Here is a 20,606-nt window from a genome sequence, read left to right as displayed (position 1 = left end):
TCGCTTCCTACGCTTGATTTCAGTAGAAGCACAATCATGCATGAAACAGTTGTCACCCTTCCCGTGTACACTGGAGTCCACACCTGCCATGGAGTTGGATACGATTGTTTTCACTGAAACTCAATAAAGAAAAAGAAAAGGCATTGGTGACTGCCACTTCTTTTTTCTTCTTGAATAAAATTGGATTTCTCTTAGAGTTCTCTGTGAAGTTGAGCACTACCATTGCTAAAACAAAGATGATCTTTTAGCATACTGCATAAAAGGCATATCCAGTAGGAGCAATATATAAGAGGTGTAGTCACTGTTTTTATATATTGTACTGAGGTCTAATATAAACATTACTTATGTAAGTGGCAATTCAAAATGTTAAATAAATCTGCTTTTCAGTTGTAGGTATAAAATTTAATTTGGGTACGTTAACACCCACTGAATTACCTTCAAGGTGTAGCAAATTTGCAGCACAATATGCAGCAAAAACATGCAGCAGATCCTGTACATGTGAACATACCCTTTAAGAAGTTATTATTCAGGGGTTGTATTATAAATAGCAAAATAATTAAAGGAAGCACATCTTCATTCTGTGACACAATCACATCATATGCTAAACTAAGCACTGAGAGAGTTTAGCTTGTCATTTTTCAACATCTTTTCATATCTAATTATACATCAACATCTTTAGATAAAAAGATAACTTTCTTGTAATTCATTGAGGGATACGTTCATAAGAACTACTGGTTGAATTTTAACTTTGTAGCAAATAACTTTGAAATTGTATTAGCATTTTAAAACTACCTTGGTGTAATACATAATACTAAGATTTATGAATATTAAGACAGAAGAACATATGTATCAGAGATTTACACCAATAAGAGGTGGCAGGCGTATTATTTGTTTTTTGTTCTAGATTATATACTTTATACTCAGTTACTATACAAATAATGCACACCTAAAAAGTAATTAAACAATAAACAACACAGAAAAACACAAATTATGTCTGCCACCATCTACTGCATCTAATAAACAGTCTTGTGATACTCTTTCTGGGAAACAGAAAATTGTCAAAACTGGGCTTGCATAGAACCATGTTGTAGCTCAGTATATGATGTGAATATTTGCTGGATCATATCCTTTCCTGCGATTAAAATGTCTGGTACAGACTTCCTGATCAAACAGGATAGCACCCAGTTTTAGCCTTGACATTTAATATATAGTTCCTGTATGTAGCCATAAAACAGCCATGTACAGAGTTTTAGGCTATATTCACACAATGTATTTTCAGCCATGTTTTTATGTTTCAAATTGCATCTGTAAAATTACGGAAAATTTGTGCACACAGTGTAAAAATAGTAAATAGTAAAAACAAGTGACATTCTACTTATTGTAGATGATCAAAGGTACAATATCCTTTTTAAGCAGACAAGGCCCACCAGCATTACTCTTGTGAGTTTATGTTGGCTAATAAGAATATATATTGAAATGACCAATAGTAGTATTAGTACCATATTTTTGTGTACTTTGTGTGTTTTTTTTTTATTTGTAATTAATAAAATTCTAAATAATGCCATACATGTTTTATTGATAACATGATGTAAAAATCTAATTACACTGAAGTAATGTAACAATTGCATAAATAAGGTGTAATTAAGTTCTAGTTTTTGTTTAGTTATAAAGGTAAAAAAGACCCTGTTGCATGGATACCGAAATAATATGTATCACACATATTGAGGGTCTTTTTGTTTTACAGACAACAAATGATAATTGTTTCAAATGAGCTTTCATTGTATAAGTAAATTTGCACTTTTATTCATTTTTATGCTTTTATAGACAAAAGTGGACACCTACTTTAGACCAACAATAAAGCAATAAAAGATGTAACATACAGCCACAGCCACAACAAATCGGACAGTAAAAATTAAAGTTGAGTGCTTCTTATGCACCGTGCAATAATATTCACTGTTAGTAGATATCTGTTGAAGTCAATTGAGATGTTGAATTAAAATCTCAGCATTTACATGCCAAAAAAAACACTTTTTATAGCCATGTTATTGCATTAGCATAATATTATATTAATTAGTAATATTCAAATTAAGTTGAAAAAGAAATACTGCCGAACATTCTCAGTCCAAATTTTATACAGGATCTTTAGTTTACTAGAGGTTTTTAACAACTTACTAACATTGACTTTCTTGTTTGCATGCATTTTTTAATATAAACTGTTAGAACTCTGTTCATATATTTATGTGCTATTAACATTGCTTGTTCATGTGCTATAAAAGTAAACTTGTTATATATCTATACCAGCAAACTGTTCATGAAGAGAGCACTCGCTTAATGACTGAAGGAATGAAAGTGGACGCCTCTAATGTGCCTTCTACATACCTGGCAGAGATTGCACGTCTTCTGCAGTCTATTGCTGAGGTGGATCTTCTGCTCAACTCTTCATACCTGAACAAAAAAGATTGTGAAGACCTATCTAAACAGGATGAGTGTCTCAAGGTAATACAAATCAACATATTATGTTACTAACCAAAAATACGCTCAATGGCCCACATTTATCATTGTCTTTAGACTGCTTTTTGTGTCTAAAAAGGGGCAAAAAAGGAGCAAGCAGGGTTTTTTGCGCCTATTTTTGCACCTTTTATTTTACACTTTTCTGCTGATTTTGAGTTGCAATCCCCTGATTTTAGCAATACACATGATATGGAAGGGTTTTATCAACTGCGCCTTTTTGTGAAAAGGAGCAAATAAGGCGCAAAGCCACTGAAAAGTCTCTAAAACTACACCAGCCCAGACATCGTGTAGCTTTTTGCTGTATGTGAAGAGAGAAATTTCAGAAAATGTGACCTGCACAAAATTTATCAGATGCTCTGTGACCATTTAATAAATTTGGTGTTCCTACACATTACCAGCACACAAAAAAAAAGGTGTAAAAAACTGCTTCACTTACACCTACAATGATAAATGTGGGCCAATGACTCTTTGTTATGAGGGAAATTGTACATCATGAAATAAGTATGTCTTTATTTGACAGGTTTAAATTGGAAGGTGGCACCCTTATCTTTTAACCACCTTCTTCTGAGGTGGCCTCCATTTTCCACATGTAAAAATCTAAAATACATTAAAACCTAAAATATGAAGCTGTTAAAATAGTATAGATATATTTTCTTGAAATATACTAACAACCTCAGTTTACTCCCCTCTCTGGACATGATCCTACCATTGCTACTCAAGACTTGATTAATTTCCCTCTGGATTGTGAGCTATGATGGGTTAACATATAGAGTTAACATTTCAGTCAGTATTAAAAAAAAATAAAAAATTTGTAGAACTGAACCCACTTCTGGTTTTGGCTAAAATACTATAAACATACAATATGGGAAACCAGCCTAATGGAAAGACTTGCAACTTTTTCTGTAATTATGACCCACTCCTTGTTTTGTCTAAAAAGCCTTAGGGCTCCGTCACATATATGCGGCGATCTGGCTAAGTGACTGGCCCCTACTGATGCCACAGCTGATGGCAAAGTGCATCAGTTGTCTATGGGTCCGGAGTCCAGTTATTTCAGTAGACCTGATGGGGAAACACTGAAATATTAATTCACGGTCTGGTTTGTCGGCTGATCTGGTATCCCAATTGAGGCTTCGGATAAATCTATACTGTTCTATCATGGGATCAGATCAATTATCAGTTTCCTTCTTGTGTGTTTCTCCTTGATGGAGGGAAACTAAGCCAAATGGCTTAATATGTGTTACAGCACAGAAACCAAAATACTGACCAAATTATTATGCACTATGAACCCAGTTATGGTATAAGTCAATGCTATAGTATACCACTGTGTGTTGCATACAATACAAAAAATGCATCACTATCGTTTTAGCAGTAACAAAAATGTGCTAATTTCTTTTGTTCTATTTCTATAGCCTTTCTAACAATTAATAAAAACCCTTATCCAAAAAGGTAGTGCAGCCCCACCAATTATTTTGTCCAGAGCTCTCTACCAACATTATTTATAATAGAATACCAATGTTACCACTGGGATATTACTGCAAATTAACTAATGACTATCATGCTTTAGGACTCCAAAGTCTAACCCCGTAAAGTACACTAAATTTGTGTTGACAAGTGGTTAAGCAATCCTCTTTGGTGGACAATAAAGCAATTACCATTTATTGCCCAGTATCTTATATATTATATGTGACTATGCTAGTTTCTATTGCTTAATTTCTGAGGCTTTCTTTTTTCTAGTTAACTGGTTTCAGAACTTTTTTAATTTCTATGCAGTAAGTTTTCTTACATTTGCTTTAATAATCTGCTGGAGTCAAGACATGCTTCTACATTATTGCTGTAATAAAGTTGTATTTAGCTGACCCCACTCTCACCAAGATCCAAGGAGTAATTTTCTTTGAATTGAAAACAGTTGGTGGTTGTTTTTTATGTACCAAGCTGACACTTTTAAAAAGTGAACCAATTTGTCTAAATGAAAAATCCCACTTCTAAAAGTGTTGTACTTTGAACAGCCTCCTAGCAGTGAGCCAGATAAGAGAATGTTATGGTATAGGACATGCTGATTATATTAAAGCGAAATATGGATTTTCTTATTTATCTGCTTATTTCTTATGGTTGTCGAAACCAAAGTAACATATAACTGAAGTTAACCACAGTATATCTCTTAAAGGGGTTATCTTTCTTCTCTTCGGGAACTCACATGGCCCTGCTGATCACTGTGTCCTGGTCCCATCTAGACACAAAGAAATACCAATCACTGGTTGAGGTGGGTCATTGTTACAGTCAGGGCCAGGTAGCAATGATCAGCGAGGACCTAGTTTAACCACTTTCTACCCTGCTCCTGAGTGAAGACAACTACTGTATACAGAATTATTTTGCAGTATTATAGTGACAGATCAACTCTAAATTCAACCAAGCATTATTAGAATTATACTGTATACACATAGTCACTTGCACTTAGTTTAATACATGCCATGACTTCTACATGCATTGCCTATTCAAGACAAGGGCCATTTAACTAAGTACATGCACTTAATACATACCAATGTACACCTTTATCTTTATATGAATGTTTTTCATAAATATATTTAAAATTAGCATATCACGTCTATCACTTGAATACTTTTATGTTGGTACCTTTCATCTATGTCAGTTTTCTGCTTGAATATCAACATCTAAAATGAGTTCATATTCAAATTATATACCCTGCTTTACATAAATAAAATATAACTATCTTGACAGTCTTCATCTTTCCAATGTCAGTTCAAGGAACATTTAGGTAACATTTATTGAAAGTGCAACTTTTAGACAAAGGGAAAAAAAAAGTTAATAAGTTGATGTAAATCATACAGCATGGACTCAGGTAACCAACTGTAGGACCAACAATTTACATTTACGCGTATTTCCATGGTTATAATGCTTAGATTTGTTTTTACTTTGTACTTTTACACTAAAATAAAGGGGCATAGAATTCATCTAGACCTGTGTTTCCCAACCAGGGTGCCTCCAGCTGTTGTAAAACTACAACTCCCAGCATGCCCAAACAACTGAAGGCTGTCTGGACATGGTGGGAGTTGTAGTTTTTTCTTTGAATGATGTCTGCTATGGAGATGCTCAGTTGACCATGCCAATGCCAGTTTGCCATGTACATTCCCTCCCTATACAGGGTCATTGCAAACCAGGGACACCACTATATGTGCACAGAATGCGTACATAAGGATAATACTGGAAGCGTCCTTTGAGAAAAGTAGGCAGAATAAGAAGGTGTTACAAATATTCATACAGGATTAGTTAAATGAATCAGGGTCCAAAATGGTATAATGATAAAAATAAAGATAAGGATCAATGGAAATATAGAAAATATAGAAATATAGAAAATATAGAAAACTCTCTTTTATGATATACTCTCTTTTGTGATAATACTTCATATTTACTTGCCCTAATCCCCCAAAACCCTGCATTCTGATAATGCCCACTAAGCCAATCACAGGCTGCTGGGATAGGTGCTGTTGGAGCGGCAATTGTGTAGGATTGGGACAGGAGACTATGATTTATTCTTTTTATTTTTACAGCTATCACAAAAAAAATGTTTTTGCCCAGAAAACCCTTTAAAAATGTGCTGGTACCCTCTAATAGGATGCCCATTTCTCCTGAGGATGCCACTGCTGTGGTGAAACATGTAGAGGGGGCATAATCTTGTTTTTTAAAAATCAGTCTCTGGTGGTGTAATTGATTCTAGTGGGGCTGCAGACCACTGGACATACTATTCCTATACGGCTGAGCACTGTCAGTGACAGGAAGGGATTTCTGACAACACACCACTAGAGACTGTGGTTTTAAGATTTCTCACAGTTATAATTTCCATACATTTTTTATTAAATGCTTAACCCCTTAAGGACACATGACGTACTGGAACGTCATGTGTCCACTCCCGATCTATAACGCGGGGCCACGCCGTGGCCCCGCGTCATAGCAGGTCGGGCCCGGCCTCTAAAAACGGCCGGGACCCGTGGCTAATAGCGCGCGGCACAACGCTGTGCCGCGGGCTATTAACCCTTTAGACGCGGCGTTCAAAGTTGAACGCCGCGTCTAAAGTGAAACTGAAACCATGCCGGTTAGCTCAGTAAGCTGTTCGGGATAGCCGCGGCGAAATCGTGGCATCCCGAACAGCTTACAGGACAGCGGGAGGGCTGCCTCCTCGCTGTCCGATCGCCGAATGACTGCTCAGTGCCTGAGATCCAGGCATGAGCAGTCAAGCGGCAGAATCATCGATCACTGGTTTCTTATGAGAAACCAGTGATCAATGATAAAGATCAGTGTGTGCTGTGTTATAGGTCCCTATTGGAGCTATAACACTGCAAAAAAAAGGGGGAAAAAAGTGAATAAATATAATTTAACCCCTTCCCTATTAAAAGTTTGAATCACCCACCTTTTCCCATAAAAAAAAAAAACACAGTGTAAATAAAAATAAAAATAAACATATATGGTATCACCGTGTGTGGAATTTTCTGAATTATAAAAATATATCGTTAATTAAACCGCACGGTCAATGGCGTGTGCGCAAAACAATTCCAAAGTCCAAAATAGTGCATTTTTGGTCACTTTTTATATCATGAAAAAGTCAATAAGTCCTATCAATGCAAAAATGGTACCGTTAAAAACTTCAGATCACGGTGTAAAAAATGAGCCCTCATACCGCCCTATAGACGGAAAAATAAAAAAGTTATAGGGGTCAGAAATGACAATTTAAACGTATTAATTTTCCTGCATGAAGTTATGATTTTTTCCAGAAGTATGACAAAATCAAACCTATATAAGTAGGGTATCATTTTAACCTTATGGACCTACAGAATAAATATCAGGTGTCATATTTACCGAAAAATGTACTACGTAGAAACGGAAGCGCCCAAAAGTCACAAAACAGCGTTTTTTTTTCAATTTTGTCTCACAATAATTTTTTTTCCATTTCACCGTAGATTTTTGGGCAGAATGACTGACGTCATTACAAAGTAGAATTGGTGGCACAAAAAATAAGCAATCATAAGGATTTTTAGGTGCAAAATTAAAAGAGTTATGATTTTTTAAAGGCAAGGAGCAAAAAACTAAAATGCAAAAACGGAAAAAAAGGGGTTAATAAAAGCTAAGTTTAGGGATGGGACCTAATAAGGGTATTAGTGACCCAAGGTTTATCCATGGGTCAAAGGTGTTTATTTGATTGACCCTGACCCATCTCGGGGTATAAAAGTTTTTGAGTACCCTCTAATAGAAGCCACATGGCAAAATACTTTTATTAGAGAATTATGCTTCCACTTTTTAATGATTGCTGCTGGATACTAATATAATACATGGGCTGACCAGGCCTGCAAGAGCAGGAGATATGTCTCCATGACTTACATATATCCAAGTAGTACTAATATAAAAGAGGGCAGATGGGTTAAAATTCCTCATCGAGTTCCCACCACTGCCCAGGACTCCATTGAATTCCACTTTCTTTGTTCCTGTCTTAAAACAAGAAAAAGTCCATCCAGCATATCACTGACCAAAGCGGTGACCTACCTTAGCCTGTGGTTTGCTGAGTGGACATCTCCATGTCTTAAGAGAGGGACCAGGAACTGCAGATCAACAGAGATTCTGCCACCCTCAGAACAGTAGCACGAGAGGATGTTTTTTTGTTTTATTTTCTTTTTATTATCTTTAACCCAGTATGCCCTCCATTTTGTCATTTATCCCCCTCACAATCCCTTTAAGAATGTAATTACTTTTATTTGGCTAATAGTTAATTTATTTTGCTTTACCAAAACCATTTCCTTTTCTTATTAGCAGCAATTACCATTAATATAATAAATCGTATAGTCTTCAAGTTTAAGAAGGTGATGAAGAATGTAAATCACTAGTAATTATTTCACTTGTGCCAATATGTATGTAATTTATATGACCTGCAGTATGCAGCTTAGAGAGTCAATGACCCTGTTAGAGATTGTTTCCTTAAGGAGAGATGGTAATTCCTTATAATGTATGAATTTTAGGTCTGAATTACAACTGATCACTCGTATTTCCAAATATTATCTAATTATATATTGTGATAGCCACTTCTGTTTTTAATTATATTGATCACTGTAAGTGATATTGAGTGGTGTTGCATTTTTGGATTATTAAACTGTCATGATATACATTTATAGACATATTTTGCCTCCTTCTAGACAAATCTTGCAAGTATTTGTCTTTTCTAAGACTCATTTCCATTTAATTTTTTTTTATTGAATATTTATTTCTTTATAAAACCATTCATCCTTATCATTATTAAGTTGTGTGAAATGGAATGACAGTATATAAATTGTGTGACTGTCAGTGGAAAGATTTGGTATTAAATAGAGGTTGATTTTAGTTGTGATAGATGTGCATTGAACAGTTGATGGACTTGACAAAAAATGGCTTACATCAGTATGGGAAAATTATAACTACCAATTGCCATATAATCATTTAGATTTCCGCAGGAAAGCCACGTGGCATTGCATAACTTATGTCTTAATATTGCACTATTACTGAGATGTGAAACTTATCTCGATAGAAATAAGTCATCTTCCAAAATGTATTTCTGGAGGATTTGCTTGAATTGGGATTGAATTTAATTCAGATTCAATTGCTGCCGATTATGATTCATACCCTGTATTTCTCACCACCAGTGTATGAAGTGTTGCCACCAGGAGGTCACACTAAGCCTCAGTCTCTGTGAACACAGTCCTTACTCTTTTTCCAATCAGAGCACAGAGTTATGGTTACCGATGTTCCCATCCTTAACTGAACAATATTGGTCAAGTCTATGATTTATTTTACAGATGAGCAAATAAATCCTTCAAACGGTTGCACTTTCTGTGCTATTGGTGTAGGGCACCACGGAAAATACATTCAGGGACAGGGATGTCTGCCATTTGACTGGAAACCATTCTCCTGTATATACATTATGTGGCACCCAATGCAACTTTTGTTCAGAACCAAAAAAGTATGTACAGTGATCCCTGTACAGTGAACCATTGTTACTTGAATCCATCATATGTTGAGGGATCCATGCAATAGTAGTATACGTTATACTGACAGGTCCCTGCCACTCCGGACCGGCACTGCTGCCCTGGATTGTCACTCTCCAACGCCATCATCACGTCGCTGCGCATGCCACTCCTATTGGATGACGGGACGGCATGCGTGGCGACGTGATAACAATGAAGGAGAGTGACGGCTATGCAGCGGAGCCTGAAGAGGACAGTCCTGAGCAGCGGGGACAGGTAAGTGACACTCACCGGAGCACACGGGGCACATTAAATGGCTATCTGGCAGTAGCTGAAGCAGTCTGTGCTTCCGGATAGCTGTTTATGTGATGGCCCCGACATACAAAAGCATCGTATGTTGATGTCGGGCCATTGTAGGTCGGGGGATCACTGTACAGGAGTAGGGACTTTTGTCAAATGATCGGAGTCCCATTTCCGATACACACTTTCCATGGCTCCCTTCACTATTGGGTAGGGTCCTATGGGACTGTGAAATATACTTTTTTTCACTTTAAGAAATTATAGGTCTGGTAATTCACATAAAAAGTGCCAAGCTACAGTATTACACATACTGATCAGGTAGGTACTACAATGAGAAGGTGGCAGAGCTCTTTCTTCTGACAATCATTGAAGGTCATATGCCACCAATTATACATTAACCCCTTAAGGACCAGGACCCTTTTGGCCTTAAGGACCAGACCAATTTTATTTTTGCATTTTTGTTTTTTCCTCCTCACCTTCTAAAAATCATAACTCTCTTATATTTCCATACACAGACCCATATAAGGGCTTGTTTTTGGCGTCACCAATTGTACTTTGTAATAACATCCCTTATTGTAATAACATCCCTTTACGCTTTTTTGGGGGTAAAATGGGAAAATTTGACGTTTTACTTTTTTATTGGGGGAGGGGATTTTTCAAATTTTTTTACTTTTTATTTTTATTTTTTTTACTTTTTTCTTACACTTTTTATGTCCCCATATGGGACTATTCATTGCAATCATTTGATTGCTAATACTGTTCAGTGCTATGTATAGGACACAGCACTAATCAGTATTATCGGTCATCTTCTGCTCTGCTCAATCTCAGACCAGAGCAGAAGACCCCGGGAGACAACCAGAGCCAGGTGAGGGGACCGCCGTCCGCCATGCTGGATGATCGGATGCTGTTATCTGTATTGATCACGGCATCTGAGGGGTTAATGGCGGACATCCGCGCAATCGGGACCTGCCGGGCAATCGGGGCCGGCCGGGCATGAAGCGAGCACCGCTCGCGATCATGGCGGTGCGTAAATGTACGTCATGGTGTGCTAAGTACCACGTCACCATGACATACATTTACGTCCATTGTCATTAAGGGGTTAAATAGGCCCACATTCGATGTCAATTGAAATATGTATGACGTTTAGTAATCATTTTTGCCATTTGGAAATATGGCCATAATAGTTTAGACTATCATAATTTCAATGTCTAAACTATTTAATAATCTATTATTGTAAAACAATTCTGAACATAATTTTTTTTAACCTTTATTATTATTATTTACATTGGTTGTGTATTGGAAATGACACATCCACGGCATTAAAACAAGGTACTTTCATTGGTATGTTAAAACATCTGGTTAAATGTCCGTCTTTTTTAAGATGTAATGTGTGGGTGCTCTTTTACCTTTCCAATATGGGTTGTACAATTTAACACTTGGCTAACTTCCAATTATTTGCCCTTGTGCTTTTCATTTAAATATCCTGGAGTTATTGATATATTTAAGTGAAAGTGAAATTTGAGTCCCTTCTTCATCAAGTCCGAACTGTACAGGACTTGTACTCCTGAAGGTTCTATTGATTTATCAATCTCCAGTACACCGTTTTTTTACTGCAATGCTGTATCTATTTGTGTATGTTAGTACAAATCTTACAAAGTAAAACAACTTTGATCACAATCAATTGCCGCTTAGTTAACATAGCACACTATAAGAAAAGCACACTCTTTTTTTTTTTTATAAACCATTGGTATAGATTATAATTTTTTTTTTATCTTAAGCACCAACAAATACTATAGAGTAAATGGTTGAATAGAGTCACATTTGTTTCTATGGCAGTAAGATATACAATGGAACATTTTTCATTTTCTTTGACTTAAGATATCAGAACATTGCCTAGATCCGGTTTATCTGATGGATTACTTAGGACAAGAAGGTTTATATGCATCATGTAACCATAGACTGGCTTTGTTTCCCCAGGTGTTTTCTAGGTATGTGATTTGCAGAAAGTGTTAGAGTAAGTGATTTGTTTTATTGTCATTTCTTTACAGGAAAACTCTGGAGAAAACGGATACACTGTGGTATGCATAGTGTGGGTTATAGGGGCAGTGCATGACACAAAAACTCTTTCTTTGGTGTTCTTTGAATTTTTGTCAAACACCAGCTATGCACCAGTTTTGTCTAATGTTTTCCCTAAAGAAAAAAACAAACACTTTTTATAATAAATTTACTGATAATTGTTATGGGACAATGTATAGCCAGTATAAATGATACCATGCCTGCTTTATTTAGATTGAGGTTGTTCATTATAACTCTTAAAACAAAAGAGTATATGCAAAAAATATAGTATATTATATCATTAGCTTAAGACTGTGCTTCCTGACCAGACCAGACATTATTTTCAGCATTTCATCTATTTTAGTATCATATATTCAGTCAAACAGGCCTCCCAGTGATTGAGTACATTCTGTAGTTAATCTGTCAGATTGCACCCATTAGATGGTTATTCAGGGGGAACTTGGAAATGGATATATATATATATATATATATATATATATATATATATATATATATATATATATATCTTACAGGGTGTTGTCCTTTGTCAGCAAAAGACAGATTTAAGAAGGAGAGAATGAACTGAACTGTAAGACTATATTGCTACTATGTCTCTTCTTCAAGAGCATGGAGATGGATACTCTCCCTAAAGGCTGGTGTCACTCCAGTTCCTAATGGGTTTCTCTAATCCCTTTTCTTAGAAATGAAAGCAGTATGCTCTTTTCTTAACCAGGTTACATTGTTTCCCTTGGCCCTTTTTTTTTTTTTTAACTTTAAATAGCTGGAAACTATTTTTCACTTGTCCATGTGAAATAATGTATTATTATGTTTTTCAATTACAATGTTGTTGAGTGTCATGCAGGGAATTTTTTGGAAAAACTTAAAAACATACAGATAGATAGACTATAGATATATATGTATATATATATATATATATATATATCATACAGACTATATACACACATTAGGTAATAGATAAATAGATAGATAGATAGATAGATAGATAGATGGATAGATAGATAGATAGATAGATAGATAGGTAGATACTCAATTAGGGTGCAAGCATGTTCAAATAAAAGTGAATATCCATGTAAAGTCATATTGTTTTAGATTCTAGTATAGTATGTACATTTTGTTTTGTTATACAGAGATCCTTTTTAATAGACAATGTGGTAGAGTTACCATAAAAATTACCTTGCATTTATTGTGTGCTTAGATACTTTTAGTTTTTATACCTCAATCAACAAGGGATTGTCATTTAGCAAGAAAAGCAGGAGTTTTAGTGTAAAGGTGGACACAGCTTCAGCACAACTTTGTATGCCAAACTATAGGCAGTTTAAGCCCTTAAGGACATGCGGCATAAATGTGCAGCGCTGTATCGCACCTCTTAGCGCACAGCACTGTACATTTACGGCACGGCTGTGATACAAGCGCAGGAGCTGTACTCGCTTCATTCCCGGCAGGTCCCAGCGGCTGTCAGCAGCCGCGGACCCACCGGTAATGGCGGACATCAGCGATCGACAGTAATTCATGCAGGGAACTCAGGTCCCTTGATGCATGAGGAGAGCTGTGGATAGGGCATGAGAACCTCTGTGCCGGAGTTCTCCTCTAATTATTTTAGTAAATAGTGTTTGAGTAGTCCAAAATGAATGCCCTATCTAATCACAAGCCTCACCATCCCTCCTCCTTGCTATGTGCTATAGCTCTTTTCAAAATCGGATTCTGTATCTACAAACTAAGCCCAATAAAAGTTATTGTAAAACTCGCTGAACAGATCGATCTTTTTCATTACTGCGAGGTACAATAAACAATTATCAGATAACTTCCACACTTTTTCTGGGAACTAGAAACTTACCTCAGTGAGAAGGCAACTTTGAGATCTGCTTGGATGAATGACTTAGAATTATTGCAATTAGACACAAATTACAGAAATAATTTTTTTGCCATTTTATGAACATTATAGTGGTGTTCCCCACTTTCTCTGATGTGTCATTGACAGAGGTGATTTACCACTATAGCCAATGACTAGCTGATTGGCATTTCCAGTAGGGTGAACATATCAGAGTGAGCAAGGAGCAACTGTTAGTAGCAGGGGGGCAGAATCAATCGAAATTGCAGATGAGTATACTTTATTTTTTCTTTTAAAGTATGTCAGCTCCATTTTAAAATATTTGCCCCACTGGAATACCATTTTAAAATAACTACCTAAAATCATCAGGCTGAAAATACACACGTATTTAAACTTACTTTTAGCGCTGGTAGCCCTAAAATTAATATGTATACTGGCAAATGCTACAGTCTAGACTAGATGGCAGATGCCACTGTTTAGTCATAGATTTCATATTGTCCTGTTTTCTTTTTATATTGTTCCTTTTTGTTTGATTGGTCCATTTTTGGCTGGTCTGATGATATTAACTATAATATTAAGACAAAAAAGGTAAAATAACTCCCTGTCATAACTGATCATGGATGATTTTGCCGCTGAGCCTTACATGATCAGCTTTTTTTTTTTTTTTTAAACCCCAACATGGTAATAGTGAATAATGGATCCCAAACCCCCCAAAATATTTTTTTTATTAGGGTATGTCTATACCAGACAACCACTTTCAACCACTACTCCCTGAGATTCTCTGTCTGCTTATATCTGTTGATTGATGTCAAAATGACTTTATTTCATTTTCATTATATGCTTAAAAAAAGAGCTGAAAGTGCCTAAACTGCACTTAATTGAAATGAGGATGTGATTTGTCCTAATTTTATGCCAATAATAGCCTTTATATTATTTAGTGCAAAGAGTAACCTTTGCTTTCAAGCAATTACTAGCAAATAAGTGACATGTTTTGATGTATTGCTTTTAAGACCTATTCATTAATTCCCTCTGTCAGATGCTCGGATCCCATAATAAATATTTTCATCTCTATTGTTCATTCTCTAAGGCATAAAAGTAAATGGCAATAAGTGAGTGCCCCAGGGCAATCATGCACAAGAAAATGCATTGAGTCAACGGTCTTCCATGCTGCAAGTTTACAATCCATTTGTGTCAGTATACCGTGTCACCCTCATGGTCTTTGGCAACAACAGCAAAGGAAAATTGTGATCCTTAACAGCTTTTACTGCCCCAAAGGGCAAACAATGTGTCAGAGTAAATGATCACAATATTTATGTAACTGTCCCTGGTTAATAGTAAACATGGAAACACTAACAATAAATACTAAGGGAGGTTCTATGTTTCAATATGGGGGTTTTCCTGCAATCTTTTCTTTTTAAAGAAAGCTGAAGACCCACATAACTAGTAAAATATACTACGCCGATGCTAAAGAAAACTTATGCTGGTCCCTATTTTCATGTTGTTAGTTATCCTTTTCAATGTTTGAGCAGTATTTTACATTGAGCAGAATGGTTGGTCTTGTTACTAAACCCAGGTAGCCACTAGTATACTACAGTTCCTAGCAGTACTCTGTCCCATTGTAACCAAAAGGTGACTGCACCGTTTGCTGTAGGATACTATAATTACATTACTAAAGAAATCACAGCAGAAGATGCCAGGATCTTACTTATAGATCTATGGGAGGTTTATCAATGCTGGTGAAGCTGAAGTGGTTTAAAGTGTTTTTTTTTTTCCCCCTACGGTGCACACAATATTATAAACTGCATGCAAGCTCACAGGTGTCATGCAAAAATGTTGTTGAAAGCTCTTTTTTAAAGCCAGCTCAATGATGATTTAGATTTACACATAATTGCACTAATTTGTCCCTATTTTGCACTTAAATGTAAAAGGGCATAAATGAAAAATTCATGACCACTGCAAAAAAGTAAACATAAAGTGCTCTACTACAGATGAATTGTGGAAACAGTCTACACACCTTGAAGAGTAGCAACCAGTGAACCATGCCACAACATATAGGGGGACATTTATCAAAGCATTTAGTTTTTTTTTTTTTGCTTAACCACTTAATGACCCAGGGCATACCTGTACGCCCTTAGTCCGCTCCCTTTCTATAACGCGGGGCCACGGCTTGGCCCTGGGTCATAGCGGGTTGGGCCCGGCTTCTGTTAGAGGCCGGGACCCATGGCTAATAGCGTGTGGCACTGATCGTGGTGCCGCATGCTATTAACCCTTTAGATGCAACGTTCAAAGTTGATCACCAAATCTAAAGTGAAAGTAAACTACTCCTGGCTAGCTCAGTTGGCTGTTCAGGACTGCTGAGGCGAAATCTGGCATCTCAAACAGCTGGAGGACACAAGGATGGTCCCTACCTTCTTCCTGTGTGTCTGATCGCCGAATGACTGCTCAGTGCCTGAGATCCAGGCATGAGCAGTCAAGCGGCAGAATCATTGATCAATGTTATCCTATGAGATAACAAAGTTCAATGTAAAAGATCAGTGTGTGCAGTGTTATAGCCCCCTTCCCTAATAAAAGTTTGAATCGCCCCCCCCCCCCTTATCCCATAAAAAAAAAAATGTTAATAAAAATAAACATATGGGGTATTGCCGCTTTTGCGCCAAAAAAATTTCCAAAGTCCAAAATAGCATATTTTTGGTCACTTTTTATATCATGAAAAAAATTAATTAAAAGCGATCAAAAAGTCTGATCAATACAAAAATGATACCGCTAAAAACTTCAGATCACAGCACAAAAAGTTAGCCCTCATACCGCCCCATATATAGAAAAATAAAAAAAAGTTATAGGGGTCAGAAGATGACAATTAAAACGTATAAATTTTCCTACATGCAGTTATGATTTTTGACAGAAGAACGACAAAATCAAGCCTATATAAGCAGGGTATCCTTTTAATCGTATGGACCTACAGACAAAGGAGAAGGTGTAATTTTTACAAAAAAATGTACTGCATAGAAATGGAAGCCCCCAAAAGTTACAAAATTGTGTTTTTTCTTCAATTTTGTCGCACAATGATTTAGGTGCAAAATTGAAAGAATTATGATTATTTAAAGGTAAGGAGGAAAAAACGAAAGTGCAAAAATGGAAAAACTCTGAGTCCTTAACCCCTTAAGGACCCAGCCCATTTTCACCTTAAAGGACAACTGTAGTCGAACACTTTTATACATGCGCGTGCCCGGGCCTGAAAAATAAACAAAATAAACTCATACTTTCCTACGAGCCCCGTTGGTCCGGCCCAGGCCTCACGGTCTGCCATCGGCATATCACCGGCCGCAGCGATGACCCGCCCTGGCCTGTGATAAGCTGAGCCCACTGTCATGTAAGAAGCCAGCCAGAGCTCCTTACATGAAAGTGGGCTCAGCCTATCACAGGACGGGGCGGGACATCACTGCGGCGGGTGACAGGCCGACGGCTCTGCGGCATCCCTGTCCTCACGAAGTGGAATGAGGTCAGCACTGCTGGACCGTGAGGCCTGTGTCGGACCAACGGGGGCTCGTAAGAAGGTATGTATGAGTTTATTTTGTGTATTTTTATGGCCCGGGTACAGGCATATATAAAAGTGTTCCACTACAGTTGTACTTTAAGGACCCGGCTATTTTTTGCACATCTGACCACTGTCACTTTAACCTCTTAAGGAAGCAGGGTGCATGGATACGTCCTACATCCTGAGTCCTTAAGGACGCAGGGCATATCCATACGCCCTTGGGAAATCCGGTCCCCACCGCTAGCCGGTTGGGTACCGGAGCCGGATGCCTGCTGAAATCGTTCAGCAGGCATCGCGGCATATCGCCCAGGGGGGTCAAGATGACTGGACAATTCAGCCCAGCGATCTGCGGCAGATTCCGGGTCAATTGGGTCTCCAGTGACCCGGTGACCCAGAATTACAGGCCCCGAACTGCCTGATGGCCCCGAACAGCCATAGCCAGCAGGGGTGAGGTGGCACTGGTGCCACCTCACGATCGCTCTGATTCGTCGGCTGGTTTACCGGCCAAACAATCAGGGCACCTTCTGCGGGTGTCACTCCCGCAACCCGCTCCGCCCCTCTTCCGGAGGGCGTGAGCGGGTGCGGGAAGTGGACCCCGGCAGCTGGGGACCCCGATCCCCAGCGTCCCTGTTGGGATCGGGGCCCCAGGAGCGGCAGCGGCGGCGAGGGACTGACCTGAAGCGGAAGCTTGCAGCAGTAGGAGATGAGTGAGAGCCTCCTGCTGTTGCTTAGCAACAGCTCCCAACATGCAAAAAGGGCATGCTGGGAGGTGTAGTTATGCAACAGCAGGAGGCAGACCACCACAACTCCCAGCATTCCCTTATGGGCATGCTGGGACTTTTGCAACAGCTGGAGGTACATTTTTTCTATGGAAAAATGTACCTTCAGCTGTTGTATAACTACAACTCCCAGCTTGTACAAAGCCAAAGTGCATCTGCTGGTTGCTTAAGTGGTGCATCTGCTGGTTGCTTAACTACAACTCCAAGCATGCTTGTTGGCTGTCGATGACTGCTGAGAGTTGTAGTTTTGCAACAGCTGAAGGCACACTGGTTGTGAAACTCATTTTTTTTTTTTTTTACCTAACTCAGTGTTTCACGACCGGTGTGCCTCCAGCTGTTGCAAACTACAACTCCCAGCATGCACCGCACATGCTGGGAGTTGTAGTTTTGCAACAGCTGGAGGCACACTGGTTGTGAAACACTGAATTAGGTCACAAACTCAGTGATACATAACCAGTGTGCCTACAGCTGTTGCAAAACTAAAACTCTCAACATGTACAGCCTGTCAGCGCATGCTGGGAGTTGTAGTTTTGCAACAGCTGGATGTCCCCCCCCCCCCCCAATGTGAACGTACAGGGTACACTCACATGGGCGGAGGTTTACAGTAAATATCGGGCTGCAAGTTTGAGCTGCGGCAAATTTTCTGCAACAGCTCAAACTGCCAGCGAGAAACTACTGTGAACCCCTGCCCGTGCGACTGTACCCTAAAAACACTACACTGCACTACACTAACACAAAATAAAATAAAAAGTAAAAAACACTACATATACACATACCCTACACAGCCCCCCTCCCCAATAAAAATGAAAAACGTCTGGTACGCCACTGTTTCCAAAACGGAGCCTCCAGTTGTTGTAAAACAACTACTCCCAGTAGTACCAGACAGCCACTGACTGTCCAGGCATGGTGGGAGTTTTACAACAGCTGGAGGCACCCTGTTTGGGAATCACTGGCGTAGAATACCCCTATGTCCACCCCTCTGCAAGTCCCTAATTTAGGCCTCAAATGCGCATGGCGCTCTTACTTTGGAGCCTTGTCGTATTTCAAGGCAACAGTTTAGGGTCACATATGGGGTATCGCCGTACTCGGGAGAAATTGTGTTAAAAATTTTGCGGGGTATTTTCTGCTTTTACCCTTTTTAAAAATGTAAAATTTTTGGGAAAACAAGCATTTTAGGGTATAAAGGTTCACTTAACCCCTTGTTACGGGGTCTACTTTCCGAAATAGTATGCCATGTTGTTTTATTTTTTGCTGTTCTGGCACCATAGGGGCTTCCTAAATGCGGCATGCCCCCAGAGCAAAATTTGCTTTCAAAAAGCCAAATGTGACTCCTTCTCTTCTGAGACCTGTAGTGCGCCAGCAGAGCACTTTTCACCCCCATATGGGGTATTTTCTGAATCAGGAGAAATTTGGCTTCAAATTTTGTGGGGTATTTTCTGCTATTACTCTTTTTAAAAATGTAAACTTTTTGGGAAAACAAGCATTTTAGGAAAAAAAAATTTTTTTTTTAACATATGCAAAAGTCATGAAACACCTGTGGGGTATTAAGGTTCACTTTACCCCTTGTTAAGTTCCCCAAGGGGTCTAGTTTCCAAAATAGTATGCCATGTTTTTTTTTTGCTGTTCAGGCACCATAGGGGCTTCCTAAATGCGGCGTGCCCCCAGAGCAAAATTTGCTTTCAAAAAGCCAAATGTGACTCCTTTGGGTTTCAAATACAAGTAAACATTTTCTCCTTTTTACCCCTTGCAAAAATAAAAAAAATTGGGTCTACAAGAACATGCGAGTGTAAAAAATGAAGATTGTGAATTTTCTCCTACACTTTGCTGCTATTCCTGTGAAACACCTAGATGGTTAAAACACTTACTGAATGTCATTTTGAATACTTTGGGGGTGCAGTTATTATAATGGGGTCCTTTATGGGGTATTTCTAATCTGAAGACCCTTCAAATATACTTCAAAACTGAACTGGTCACTGAAAAATAGTGAGTTTGAAAATTTTGTGAAAAATGTGAAAATTGCTGCTGAACTTTGAAGCCCTCTGGTGTCTTCCAAAAGTAAAAACTCATAAATGTTATGATGCAAACATAAAGTAGACATATTGTATATGTGAACCAAAAACATTTTTATTTTGAATATCCATTTTCCTTACAAGCAGAGAGCTTCAAAGTTAGAAAAATGCAAAATTTTTTCATCACATTTTGGGATTTTTCACCAAGAAAGGATGTAAGTTACCATCATATGTCACGAAAAAACAATCTCGGAATCAGAATGATAACTAAAAGCATTCCAGAGTTATTAATGTTTAAAGTGACAGTGGTCAGAATTGCAAAAAATGGCCGAGTCCTTAAGGCGAAAAAAGGCTAAGTCCTTAAGGGGTTAAGCATTAATAACTTTTATGGATGCTTTTATGTGTCATTCTGATTCCAAAATAGTTTTTTTGTGACATATTCTACTTTATGTTAGTTGTAAATTTTTGTCGATGTTTGCATCATTTCTTGGTGAAAAATTCCAAAATTTTATGAAAAAATTAAAAATGTAGCATTTTTCTAATTTGAAGCTCTCTGCTTGTAAGGAAAAT

General features: G+C 38.0%; 1 protein-coding gene across 2 annotated transcripts in view; it reads left to right on the top strand.

Moving 5' to 3' along the window:
- The window catches only part of DMD (dystrophin), a 2,642,350-nt gene that overhangs the window by 1,150,929 nt on the left and 1,470,815 nt on the right, over window positions 1-20,606 (top strand). For both annotated transcript variants that reach the window (XM_056556147.1, XM_056556148.1), the window contains exon 42: window positions 2,302-2,496. In XM_056556147.1, coding sequence (XP_056412122.1) covers window positions 2,302-2,496 — 195 coding nt within the window. The remainder of the gene's footprint in view (window positions 1-2,301; window positions 2,497-20,606) is intronic.

Source organism: Hyla sarda, chromosome 2 (genome assembly GCF_029499605.1).
Source record: "Hyla sarda isolate aHylSar1 chromosome 2, aHylSar1.hap1, whole genome shotgun sequence".
Lineage (NCBI taxonomy): Eukaryota > Metazoa > Chordata > Amphibia > Anura > Hylidae > Hyla > Hyla sarda.
This window is presented reverse-complemented; position numbering and strand designations above follow the sequence as displayed.